This window comes from Erpetoichthys calabaricus, chromosome 16, assembly GCF_900747795.2.
Source record: "Erpetoichthys calabaricus chromosome 16, fErpCal1.3, whole genome shotgun sequence".
Classification (NCBI taxonomy): domain Eukaryota; kingdom Metazoa; phylum Chordata; class Cladistia; order Polypteriformes; family Polypteridae; genus Erpetoichthys; species Erpetoichthys calabaricus.
In genome coordinates this window covers 69911807-69925302 of record NC_041409.2, presented here as the reverse complement: position 1 = coordinate 69925302, position 13496 = coordinate 69911807, and the positions used below count along the sequence as shown (strand labels likewise).

Here is a 13496-nt window from a genome sequence, read left to right as displayed (position 1 = left end):
TTTTTGAATTTCTTAATAGAGTTAAAAAAAAAAAAAAAAAAGTGTGGAAACTTTTTGAATGTCCCTCATATATATAGGGTTACATTACATACATATACTCTTTAAAGTGCCCCCTAGAAGTAAAGTTAAAACTGGTCTGACAAAAATACACAATGTCATCTCTTGTATCGGAGTACTTCAACACATATATTGTAAAGTTTTAGGATAACCCTGGACCACAAAGAAGTCATTCATAAACAAAGTCTAATTAGGCATAAACAACCACACCAGAGAGCTGAGGTAATATGTACATACATTTTACTTAATTTTCTATTCCAAATTAAACAATCCCTCAAAATCATTTGTTTTATTGTACAAAATATTCAGTTTTAGGTTTATTTGTATTATACTTAAATCCTCTATATTGTTTTGAAAAGTAAAATCACCCATTTAACTTCAAAACAAAGTGCTGCATAATGTAAAACAAATTACACATATAAGGCATCTGATAGTCAAGAAGGCTTTTTTCCACTTCTTTCATACCACTACTATCCCAGTTAGAGATCATAGCTCCACCAAATCACTACATGACACTAAAGCTTGCTCTTTGGATCCTGCCACTCGTCTTCATTCAGATTTTCCTGAAAGAAGTGACTTATTTTCTTCCAAGCTTTTTCCTGTGCAACAGCATGAGCCTGGCATTCCCCACCCCACAGTAGTGGGGCCCCCACAATTTTGTGAAATGAAGATCGACAGTGAGGGAAATAGGGTGGCTCAAGGAGATGGCCCGCTCCAGGTAGACTCAGAAATTCAGGGGGTGCTCTGCCATGCATGTTGAATCGTTTTACAGCTTCTTGTGCATAAAAGCTGCTTTTCCAGTTCTGGTCATCTTCTGCCACCACAAACAGAAACTGAGCTGATGACCTCTCAATGGGTACCACACAAGCTTGGTTGTGATTTTCTCGAGGGTCCTCATAACAGTCTGAGAAGTCCAGAACACCAAATTCATCAGCTCGGGCTTGGTCAAGGCTCATTCCTAATCCAGGCACAACCACTCCTTTATAATGTAGAGGAGCAATAGAGTTGGAATTGCAGCCAGACACACTGACCACAGCGGAAATGCCATGCAAAAATGTTGCCATAGATAAAGCCAAATCAGCTCCCTTGGATAAACCCATAACTCCAATGCCCGACTTCTTTACCTGCATGAGAGCATTAAAAAAAAGGGAAGAAGAAAGAAAAAAAAATGGGAGTGTTTTAATGTAATAATTTTAGTTCATCCCACAGACAAGTCATATGGTCTTTTTACATGGTGACTAAAGTGAACTATTCAGATGAAGAACATGTGGTGCACAGTATGTGAATCAAATCAGCCACTGAAATGAATTTGTTACACCTGCTATAACAACTATCAAGTTTTGCTTGGATCAAGTTAAAAACGTAAATAAATAAACCAGGAATGACCAACATGTGACAGATGTTAATACAACAAATTGTCAGATTTGGAGAGCAGTAATGAATTATCTCAACAATCAGGTGTATAAAAACTCTGTACTGTCGCAGCTGCTCGTCCCAACTGACACACCGTTTTCTACTGTTCAATACTCACAAGGTATCAGCAAATTACAACAATTTCAAACTTCAACCATTGGGAGTCCAAACTTGATTTACGGGCTTCTTGTCAAATTGACAATGATCAGCTGTATTAACTATAAATATTATTTTAAAAAGCTGTCACGTGCACACACATCCTTGCTGCTTAGTCCCTATAAAGCTGTAAGACAAATAAAATCTTCCATCACCAGTGTTGCTGTTCCAAAGTCTTCCTACAAAATAGGTTGGGATTGAGGCTGAAACTCACCAGCAAGCTTGTTTAAAGGAATACTTTCTAACCTTTATGAAGAGTGAATTTTGTTCAATCTGTGCCCTCGTGTTCTTGTTAAAGAAGTCTTTTTAAAGGAACATCCAATATCCACTCTATTAGTTTCACACCTACTGTTAAACATTTACATAACGTCGTCACGTCACCCCTTTGTTTAAACTGAAAAGATTGAACTCCTTCAATCTTACTTCATAGCTCTCATACCCTGCAGTCCTGGACTTTGTCCATCTCTTTTTTGTAAGATGGAGACTAAACCTGCACACAGTACTAGAGATGAGGCCTCACAAATGCTTTATTTAGCTTAAGCTTAACCTTCCTTGACTTGTACTTCACACATAATACTATGTAACTAAGCATACTGTTAACCATCTTACTGCATGTGCACACCAACAAATTAAACCAATTTGCTTGTTGAAAACAATTTTTGACTGCATACTCGGCACTTACATTATGGTGTTGTATTAATGAGAGAGACATCTGAATTTAATAAAGATGTACAGCTCAATTCATGCAGGTGAAGAGCTATACTATATAACATTCTTAGAAAACAGGTACTGTTTGTGTTACACCTTAATGGACACTGAAAATACCTGAATTGTTTTCAGCAGTGGTAATCGATAGGTTACAATTACACACTCATCAATCATCACTGTCAAAACAGCATTCAAAATGAAACAATATATTAAAGTTTAATTGAATTCTTTTCTTCTATTTGTCTCTTTACTAAGCACAACACTTAGGCAAATGTATACATTTAAAATCACAACAGTAAGGCACATAATCGTTCAACAACATTTACATACATAAAAGACTGTATCAGACTAAATAAACAGTAATTTCCTTCTGGTTACAAAGTCTTGGAAATCACAAGGTATGCTTTCAACTCAGTCCTCTGCTTGCACCCACTGTGTAATGACACTCAATATTTTACTTCCCACACATAACTGCTAACATTTATTTACATTACATTTTAACTACCATGTATCTACCCAAGTCTGAATTCTGTTTGAGCCCATCTGTAATGATTCTGTGTCCACCGATCCACCTTGATTGTGGTCAAACTTACCCAGCTTCTTTATTGCATTTTTATTTATATTTATATAAATTAAAAAGAGTGCAGCACCCCTAGCAGTAATAAGGGACCCTCTACTTGCAACATAATTTAGGTTCCTCTTGCTATGACTCATAGCTTTCTTTAAGCCAAAACAAGAAAATACATTTCATATCATAAAATCCTTGCAGACCAAACCAATTTTATTTAATGATGCAACAAAATTATGTGAAAAATGCAACAGAAACAAATAACAGCTGAGATTCCAAAAAAGAAAACAAAGAATATAAGAAACTGTACACATGGCATTAACTTTGAAGTGCGTTTGGAGATTTAGTTCACTGCTTTGAGAGGTGGACCATTTTTATTTTTCTTTACTTAAAAGCCAAACAGTCCTATTGATTTTTTTTTTTGACTGCTTGCTTTGCACTCCTTTGAAAAGGAAGATATGTTTGCATTCTTTTAATTGTGAGACAGAACTGTCATCTCAGTCTTGTCATGGAGCACAGTTTAAACTTTTGAAAAAGAGACAAATGTTTGTTTGCAGTGTTTGAATAACGTTCCTGTCTCTCTACAACCTCCTGTGTTTCTGCGCAAATCTGTGACCCAAGCATGACATTCTAAAAATAACCATACAAACATATGGTTTCTACTTCGCGGATTTTCCTATTTCGCGGGTGGCTCTGGAACGCAACCCCCGCGATGGAGGAGGGATTACTGTATTACACAGGTAAACTGTGGCTTGTGGTGGCTGACACAGTAGAATCCAACTGAGGTGATGTAAAAATCACATCGAGTGATGTCCTATCTATCTAATTGCTGGTTATGGGGTATCTATGACTACTGGAAGTTCAACTTTTTTGAAACCTATTTTATTTTTGTAAAAGTACCCAATGGATAAGTTCCAAGGTAAAACAGTTGGCTGAAACAGACCATGATGGATAGAAGGTCATTGTGGCACTTTGCTGACCAATTTTAGTGTCTGTTAGATACTGAATCTTTACACGATCTAACAGATGATGCAGCAGTGAGGTTGTTTTAGTGTAGTGTAAATAAGGAGTACTTGTTTATTTACTGTTTGCAGAACGAATCACAAAGCCACACTTAACAAGGTTGTTTCCACTTTCATTCATTTCGAGATACATTTGCTTGCATTTTTTAACTTGTACGGTCCTGATGATCATGAGCAGAAGAATACAAGCTGGTTTTAACAGTTTTGTGCCAGCCTCTGCCACCACTTTCACAGGCACCATCACATCAGACACAAACCAGTACCACATACATAACTCTGCTACTGTTTCACTAACTTGGACTGGAGTGGCTATTGGATGAGTAAATTAAATTTCTCTAGGAACAGCTTCAAAGCTTGGACCTCATTCATTTGCAGCTGTAGATTTTACCATGCTTTCTTATGTTTCTTTGTAATGTACTGTTGTGTTTTGTAAAATATTCACTGTCAAAGGTACTATATAACACAAGGACTGATGGTTTGAACAAATACCCTCAGTATGTTCATAGCTTATCTTGAATTCTAGAACTGTTTCAAGTCTTTCGTCACATTAGTCAATTGTCAAGCAGACCTGCATACACCAAAGTGTCCGACACAAATGTTCAAATGCCTGTAACAATTCTGAATAATTAAAATCTAGTGTCTGTATCACAGGCCATATTAAGCAGCATGTGTGTTCAAAGCACATAAAACTCACAAGATAATTATAAACACACTATGAATGATGATGCACTCAGATGCACATGACACTAAACAAATTTATCAATTCTCAACTGTCACTTAATTCCATGTCTAGTATCAGAAAGCACGCACTTCTGAATTACAAAACTGACTTTGTAACCCAAACGTTGCAAGGCCGGTCATCTCACCTGGGGTATCCCCTGCAGATATCGTAAAGCCTCCTCAAAGTACTCCAGGTGGAATTCAGACATCATCGCAGGCAAATCCTCAAAACCAAAGTAGGCGAGGGCCATGGCAGCAAAGCCATGGCTGGCCAGGAGACTAGCACGATGTTCCAGCAATCCTCCTGCAGTACCACCAAGGTCAATTATTCCTGGAAATGGGCCATCTCCTAGGAAGCAATCACTAGCAGTCATCAAAAAAGCACCTTTAACTCTGTACTGATTTACTTTTGAATGAAGCCATCTAAATATTGTGGGAAAAGAAGTTCAATTCAGGCACACCATTCAGTTGCAGTAAAGGGTTCCAACATTACCATATTTTACACCCGTATCTGGATATTTACATTTTCACTAGTATTTAGCATGGATGCCTCCCAACTCCTGTCGTCTGACTTTGAAACTCTGAAATACATAACTTAAAGTCTAAAACAGGCCATGCTCTTTAGACTGGGGATACACTTGTTTGTTTCACACGGCACAGATTCTAGTGATGGTGCACCTTTTACTTATATAACACAAGAGGAAAACAAGAAAAATGAAAAGGAAATGTTGAGTAGGAATGTGTCTATCATTTAAGGTGAGCCCAGTGAATTTCTAAGATAGTGTGTAACCTGGATATGTGTATGTTATGGATAAACGAACCAACACAAGGTGCTTTTGTTTCTATAGCATATTTTCATACAAGACAGGTATAACGAACACGGACGGACTGACAGATTTGTTCAAGTGCAATCACAAAAGTCCCACAGACTGAGTCTGGGAACCGCTGATCTGGATAAATCACAATTATTTCAGTCTCAGCATTCTGTAGCGCAAAATAGATCTCGAAATGTTATCAGCGTTTAATATTATTTTTATTGTGCGACGAATCTGCATATGGCACACACATTCAGTTCCAGACAAACTCACCCGCAGGCAGAAAGAGCGTACCACGCACGCGGCCTTCTCTGACGGGCACTCTACGCACTCCCTGGGCGATGAAATGCCGCTTCAGTGCGCAGGTGGCCAGCAGCGGCCCCAAAGAGCGGTTCTGCCAGCCCGCTCTCACCTCGACATCCACTCTGAAAGGCTTGGTGACGTCCCTTTTCACAAGTCGACCGTGCAGGCTCCGAGGCTTCAGAGCCCATATGAAGCCCATGGGCTCAACCCCCGAATAGTCGCCGCCAAGCGCGGGGCTGGAGGCGAGATCCAGGTGCCCCTCTTCGTCCGCCTGATATCGAGCACGGGCCTCAAACAGCTCCCCCTTCTCATCCGTCAGCGTGGATTGAAGCGTCACCGTCTCCCGCGGCCGAAGGCCTTCTACTTTCAGATTTACCGAACGGTCGAAGAGAGAGCTTCTATCGGGCTTTACCGTGATGCGAACAGAAGTCATAGTAATACCCGGGAAGCTCCTATGACAGAAAACAACGGGAACTCGCAGCGCCCAGCGCGCTTGAATGAATGCGCTTAGCAGCCGCATTGCGATCCAAAGTCCACGAGTCTGCGGGGTAAACACGGATTTTCAAAGTTATATTTGATCGAAACATTGTTAAGATCACCACCAAATTTCAAAAGTTACGTATTTGTGAGTTAGTGACGCAACTACAAAGCAAACAACCGCCTTTCGAGAATACCCTGAGGAAATGAAGCGCTTCATGGATCGCAGTTCGAATCCCGCCGAAATACATTGATATGCGTTAAAGAAAATAATAGTTAAAATAAGTAAAAAAAAAAAAAAAAAAAAAAATCACCAAAGGATGCTAGAATTGCATATTAAAAAGTAAACAATTTACCACAAGTAAAAGTACATATTTGCACGATAATAGAGGATTAAAATACATGTAATATACTCATTTCATGCAGAGGAACAGAGTTGTAATGATTTGCTTACTTTATAGAGCTACAGTATTTAGTTCTCTTTGCAATGATATTGGTTTTGTTATATAGACAACAATATATATAATTTTGGGTTAAAAATACGCGAATAAAGAAACAACATAGGCAACCCTAAAACAGCAATTGAACAATCATTATGAAGTTGATAGGCTTAAATATATTTTTAAGTGATAAAAAAATAAACAAGTACACGAGCAACAATAATATTGACTGTATGGCGCCCCCGAGCAGCCATGAGTCGAGGTAATTTTTTGTAGCGAAAACCAATCAGATCGCTTTCTGCTACCAAGATTCTACCAAGAATTGAAAGCTCGGGCCAATCGCAGCCCGTATCGGCTACCAAGAATTGACCATTTACAACCCGTTTCAGTTACCAAGAATTGGCCAATGACGGCTCGGTCGGCTACCAAGAATTGGCGAATCACGGCTCGTGTTGGCCACCAAAACTCGGAAAGGGCGGGTCAGCCTCTTGTTAGATAATGAACTCTGCAAAAGCTTGTTCGAGTTGGCACACAGACGCTTTGCGATTTGCGTTTCATTTTGAACTTTCTAAAAATGTTACTCACGAGTGTCGGTTTGTGCAGATATATTTACATTCACGTACACATCTTTTGAATGATTTTTTAGCCATTCTTGGTGCAGTTTATTACATTTATTAAATATGTGTACAAAACGTGTAAAGACATATGTATAATGTATAAATATAATAAGCACTGAATTGTATAATCATAGTTTCATTTTTTATACTTAACACTAATTTCACAAATCGTTCATATCAATGCTAACACAGAAAAATAATAATTATAGTAATACTCTATATTAACACTGATGTTATCAAATATGCTTATAAAATAGACCTACACCTTTAATACTCGGACGATTCTAATCGTGCTTTAGAACAGTATATATAAAAAATAAAAGATTATATATATATATATATATATATATATATATATATATATATATATATATATATATATAAAAGATGATCCACTGTGGCAACCACTAACGGCAACAGCCGAATGAAGAAGAAGAAGATATATACAATATAATTAAGTTAACTAAATGGTGTGTGTGCTGTTTACTATAAGTATATAAACATTTCCCTTTGCAATATTTCCAAATATTTATTTTTAGCTACTTCAAATTAAATGTCACCATCAACTAGAATATATTACTTCCCAAATTTTATAAATACATACAAACACAAGGCTGTGAACTATTATTTATTCATTCTTATTGTGCTTTCATTTTTATTGTACCCCTCTTGGTTATCTGTGCGGACGTCTGAGACCATGGTAAAGGTGCTATATAAGTAAGTGAAATGCGTTTTTATTTGTTATAATTATGATTCAATAGAATTTGCAGGCAGTTTGTTTAATTGTGATTTTAACTATGCTTGTTTTCCACGTGTTCCTTAACAAATTAATCATTCATTAAAGTTTTTGTTTAATCAAAAAAGAAAAATAAACAACTAAATCTGCAAAGTAGAATTCAAAGCACCGTTCGTCGAAGAGAAAGTTAAAAATATATATATTTTAGAAATATATTCTTCCATTTAACAATGCGCGGGATTCGAATCTGGCTCCCTGAAATCATTTCTGGTAGACTGTCTCTCAAGAATCGCAGCTATACCTCGACTAACACACGATACCCGTCGAGGTTCATAGGATTGGTCTGTCAATTCTTGGTAGATATGGGCTGTGATTGGTTCGCTGTCGTAATTCTTGGTAGTCACAATAACGGAACATGCTTTTGATTGGTTCTTGTTACCAAGAATTAACCCCACTTACAACTCTTTACTCAATGCCCGGCTAGCTCAGTCGGTAGAGCATGAGACTCTTAATCTCAGGGTCGTGGGTTCGAGCCCCACGTTGGGCGAAATACATTTTTCCACTCTTCTGTCTCTTGGAGCAAGTAATAAAAATATAGTACTTCATGTGTGTAACAACCTAAGAAAAAAATATACTAGCAACGTAAAAACGGACACATAATACAAAAAGTTTTTGTTTATTTTATGTAAATGGTGAATGATAAATAGTTTTACTGCTTAACGTTCAGCCATTACCTCGTTGACACTTTATTGACATATTGTCAGCTGCATGAAATTTGACTTTCTGATATGATCACCAGTAGTCATTCTCATACAACCATTTCAATACAACACTCATCTATGCATGCTGATCAAACCACTCAGGGCTGGGCGCAATGTAAATACTGTACATAAGGTAGTCTGCTGGGTTGCCATTTTTTGCAAACCTGGTAGTAAAGGTACGCTTTCCGATAGATCAGCTTTATATACGGGGCGGACGGTTACCTACAACTTTTTACAGAAACGTTCATTTGTAAAGTTTTGTTGTACATGTATGAATAGCTCACGACTACCACAATATAAACACAACTGACATCTTTGAACTGAATATTTTAACAAATGGTTGATTTTTAAAGGAATATGTCATGTTGACGTGTAGTCTTTTTCTAATGTCGACAAAAATATATTAAAAAATATATATTAAAAAATAAATGTTGTATTCTCACGTTGCTTTCAGACCTAATTTAGTTCCCACCAATTAGTTTATATCAAAAATACCATCAATACGGCTTTCAGAGTTATTCTGTGGTAAAATATGTCCTTTACAGTGTCATATACCTTTAGCAGGTTAATGTCCATTTCTTAAGGCTGAACACTTTAAAATTTGTGACAGGAGCACTGTCGGAATAGTCATTGGATTATATGTGATCAACAAGCTGCAGAGTAGTTTAAGTCATTCTCTCAGCTGCAGTATAAGCTCATTTAGTTCAAGAATTACCGCTGCATCTGTGTACGTTTCATGATATGTCTCAGCATTTGGTAATTATTGCAGGCGAACGAGTACAATAAACAGTCTATTATTACTATTCTTTCTCACTTCTTCAAAATTTTCCAAAAAAACAAACGGCGTCACTGGGCGGAATATGCTCCGTATTTAATCCACTCTAAAAGTAAGTAAAAAGTTATTTTGGTTTTAATTCTTGTCACAATGCTGTTTGCGATTATAGTTCGTTTCACTTGTAATAGGTACTGGAGCAGTAGAGGAACGTTCCGCCATGTCCTCTCCTTTTTAAATCCATATGTGCCAAATCATTACATACATCTCGGTGAACGACGAAAGAATAGGATTAACTTTTGTCATTCTTGCTCTCACTGTAGTTTATTTTCAGCTTAACGCTATTGTTTCTCGTTTGTTTTTTCGACTTGCTGCATTTTTTCGCTATATTGATCGCTAGTGGGTGTGTGCGTGCAGCTCCATTAACCAAAAGGAAGGGCGAGTATAATACAGGTGCTGTATTCTTGCCAGTGAGAGACCTTCTTGATGAAGAGATGCACTTCACATATTTTTGCATGTCTTCCTTGCGCTTTCACGAATTGTTTTGTCGTATTGACCCATTCCTTCATCCTTCTAGCACTCACGTAACTTGCCCCTCTTCGAAATTCACTATTTCGGGTGCACGGCGCCGCGACGCGCAGCGAAAACAAAACGCGTCTCGTCGCTTCTGACGTCACCTACACTGCTGTCCTCGGGACCAGCACGAACTCGTCAAGCATAAAAGTACTAATAGATAGATACTTTATTAATCCCAGGGGGAAATTCATCCAGGTAGCTTCAGCGTCTTCTTCAGGCGGGGTTACGACAGTAAGGAGTGGAATAATCAGCGGTCTTTAAAAGTCACATCCAAGTTAAGACCGTACAATGGACCAAATAGTCAAAAAAAAGTTGTGGTCCGCCGAGTTTGCGAGTCTGCAGTTTGGTTATCAGTATTTAAAAAACTGCTAGCCTCGGGCGTACGAACTACTGATTTCTCCACCACTGCTACTGCAGAAAAAACGAAAATGTGCCTTCGTTTTTATACACATCATTATCCTATTCGTATTCCAAGGTTGTTCTCTACTTGACTTCTATTTCAATTCTATTGCTGTTCTCATTTTGGAATGAAGGATCTGATATCATCTGATTCTGCTGCAACATAATTGATCATACATTATTTCAGAATATTAGCAAGTAGAACGGCCACGTGTACACAATACAGTAAAATCTTGCAGGTCAGACGAGTGTACAACACGCCAGAAACAAACGTGTAACATAAGTGTGTACAAAATATCTGTCATATATGTCAAATGCTTTTTTCGCTTCATTCGCTTTAGGAATCCGCTCTGGGACTCATTAAAAGGTCACAAGAAGCCAGGGTTTATGTAGATGTCGGATTCGTTCGAACTGCTGTGTCGGGATCGGCTGTCCAGAGAATTCAAGGTCTCGCCTGATTAACTGTTGCACGCGAAATCACTTGATTTACGTTTGTCCATGACGTGACCACGCTCTATGGAATTCATTTAGTGTCAAATGAAATAATCACATCAAAACCTACACTATATATGCCCCTTTGCCGCCATCTTAAGTTTGTCCTTTTTGCATTTGTTTTACAGTAAAAAATCTCCTCATACAGTGTAAGAGCAATTGCTAATTAGTGTGCATGCTACACAACTGTGTGCTCTTTCTCTTAAAAAGACTGATATCATACTATCTGTAAAAACTGATTTTTGGCTAACTGTGAAACATGTAATCCTGAAGTCCCAAGCCTCTATTTAAAATATTCTTACAAACATACACACATTGGTCACTTTATCTAAGCTTAAACAATGGCGCTCTTTTAACCATTTTAGGTATATTTTTTTCAGAATTCCTGTCGATGTATATTCTGTATACACCCCCGAATTTTAATCTAATCCCAAATTTGATAGTCTTGGAACACTACCTCATGAATATTAATGATCTGTTGAGCTCATTTGCACCTGCCCGCTATTTCAGTTACAGAACATTTGGATTACAGAAATATCAGCTTTCCCATATGAGCTCCGAGTCCACAAGTTAAGGGTCATTATCTAAATAATTATAAAAAAATACTGAAATAAAACAAACAAAATTATATATTATGAGTGGTATTAAGCATACTGTAAAAGCACAATTTTCCAACAGCATTACACCAACTGCAGCCCCAGATGGCGCCGGACAGACCTTTTTTTTAGCCTTGGTGACCTGTAGTTGTTTATTTTCCTCAGCATTCTCACCGGCAGGAGTTTTTTGTTCCTCTTGGGCCATTTCGACCATTGATGTTTCCCACTCTAACCGTAAGAGACCTACAAACTTCAATGCAATTTTAATTTAACTTGCGCAATTTCCATCCGCCTCCTTTTGGCATTCTTCTATTCCGATAATTTATTTTTGTAATTGTAATAAAAAGAACGTATTACTGTTTGGGCTTTGACTAAAGTTGAAGCCCCGGCAGGTGTCTGGTCAGAGACAATAAAAAATCTTTCAGAGTAACCAATTTATTTTTTAATCCGCCTTTTAAATTTCTGATGGGATAGGCAATAAACAATCGTATTTTTTACATGCATGTAAACATGGAGTTGCGTGTTCTTTTCTGAAAGTCACGAAAATAAACTGTCATGACAGTTCATCATCATAGTTGAAATAATATTTGCGTTACTGAAATTACTTAGAATGAACAACATTGTTTCATTGCAATAGTAATGCATGGATCCGCTGAAAGCTCTGAAACTATTTAACCACATTTACATAGTTAAATATTACAAAAACACCAAGCTCATATGAAGTAATAATATCACGAAAGGTTATATATAGAATCACACTGTCGCCAGTTTACCGCCTTCACGGATGCAACACACACGTGGCGGCTCAAAGGGATTAGCACTACAACAGAATTGTCATTAAATGGACATCTTAACACCAGCACCATCACAGAACATGGAACCCCTTATTACTTCATGAGAGATCGATTACTTTTATATTTACGCAATCTTTAAACGAAACTAAATTTATACATAATAATTTGTCGCTGACTACATCCTGAAATGGCGTTTTTATTGCCTTGAAGGTGGAACGATTTCACAACGCTGACGCTTCTGCGCATGTCGGAATGAGGCTGGGCCAGACTTTTTAATAGTGGATTTTTTTTCGTTTACAATTACAAAACACTTTACTACACTTTTCTATACGAATGTCCTATATAAGCAAATGCTAGTTATTATTTTTTTTTTTTTTCAGAAAACACGGAAACAAACTGTCATGACAGTTGAACGTCATACGTGCGTTAATGAAATTACTTATAACATTGTTTCTTTACAAAAGTAACGTGTAGATCCGCTGTAACTAAATATTTACCACATTCACATGTTTAAATATAACAAAAACTACATGCTCAAATGAAGTAATGACATTAAGAAATGCTTTATATTGCATATATCGAAACAACAGGACATAGGCCTACTGTACACAGTTGCCAGTTTACCGCCTTCTCGGATACAACAAACACAAAGTAGCTCAAAGGATAGCGGGTCAACACTACACAGAACAGTCAATGGAAGAACACTTTAACACCAGCACCATCCCAGAACATGGCAATCCCTAATCACTTTACATTCACGCACACTTTAAACGAAACAAAATTTAGACACAAAAAAATCCTGCTTACTGAACCCTGAAATGGCTCTTTCTTGGTTTGTTGGCGGAACGACTGCACAGCAGTGACGCTTATGCGCATGTCAGAATGAGGCGGGGTCAGCCTTTCGTTTACATTTTGCAAAGCACTTTACTATGCTACACTTTTTTTGTAAGAATGTCCTATATACTGCGGTGGGTTGGCACCCTGCCCAGGATTGGTTCCCTGCCTTGTGCCCTGTGTTGGCTGGGATTGGCTCCAGCAGACCCCCGTGACCCAGTGTTCGGATTCAGCGGGTTG

At 37.8% G+C, this 13496-nt stretch overlaps 1 protein-coding gene and 1 non-coding gene across 2 annotated transcripts; one reads left to right on the top strand and one right to left on the bottom strand.

Moving 5' to 3' along the window:
* Positions 1-280: 280 nt before the first annotated feature.
* On the bottom strand, positions 281-6452 carry LOC114666829 (acyl-coenzyme A thioesterase 5-like). Its single transcript, XM_028821846.2, has 3 exons — positions 5733-6452; positions 4791-4993; positions 281-1181 (listed from the first exon to the last, which is right to left on the bottom strand). Exons 1-3 carry the CDS (start codon positions 6280-6282, stop codon positions 573-575), a joined length of 1362 nt encoding a protein of 453 aa, XP_028677679.1. The 5' UTR covers positions 6283-6452; the 3' UTR covers positions 281-572.
* A 2054-nt stretch (positions 6453-8506) lies between these two features.
* Positions 8507-8579, top strand: trnak-cuu (transfer RNA lysine (anticodon CUU)). Its single transcript has one exon. It is a non-coding gene; the product is annotated as a tRNA-Lys (tRNA).
* The last annotated feature ends 4917 nt before the right edge of the window (positions 8580-13496 follow it).

Coding starts and splice junctions, on each gene's coding strand:
- LOC114666829 (XM_028821846.2), bottom strand. CDS start 6,282: ATGCGGCTGCTAAGCGCATTCATTCAAGCGCGCTGGGCGCTGCGAGTT. Junction 4,994..5,732: donor TACGCTCTTTCTGCCTGCGG/GTGAGTTTGTCT, acceptor ATTGCTTCCTAG/GAGATGGCCCATTTCCAGGA. Junction 1,182..4,790: donor ATCTGCAGGGGATACCCCAG/GTGAGATGACCG, acceptor GCTCTCATGCAG/GTAAAGAAGTCGGGCATTGG.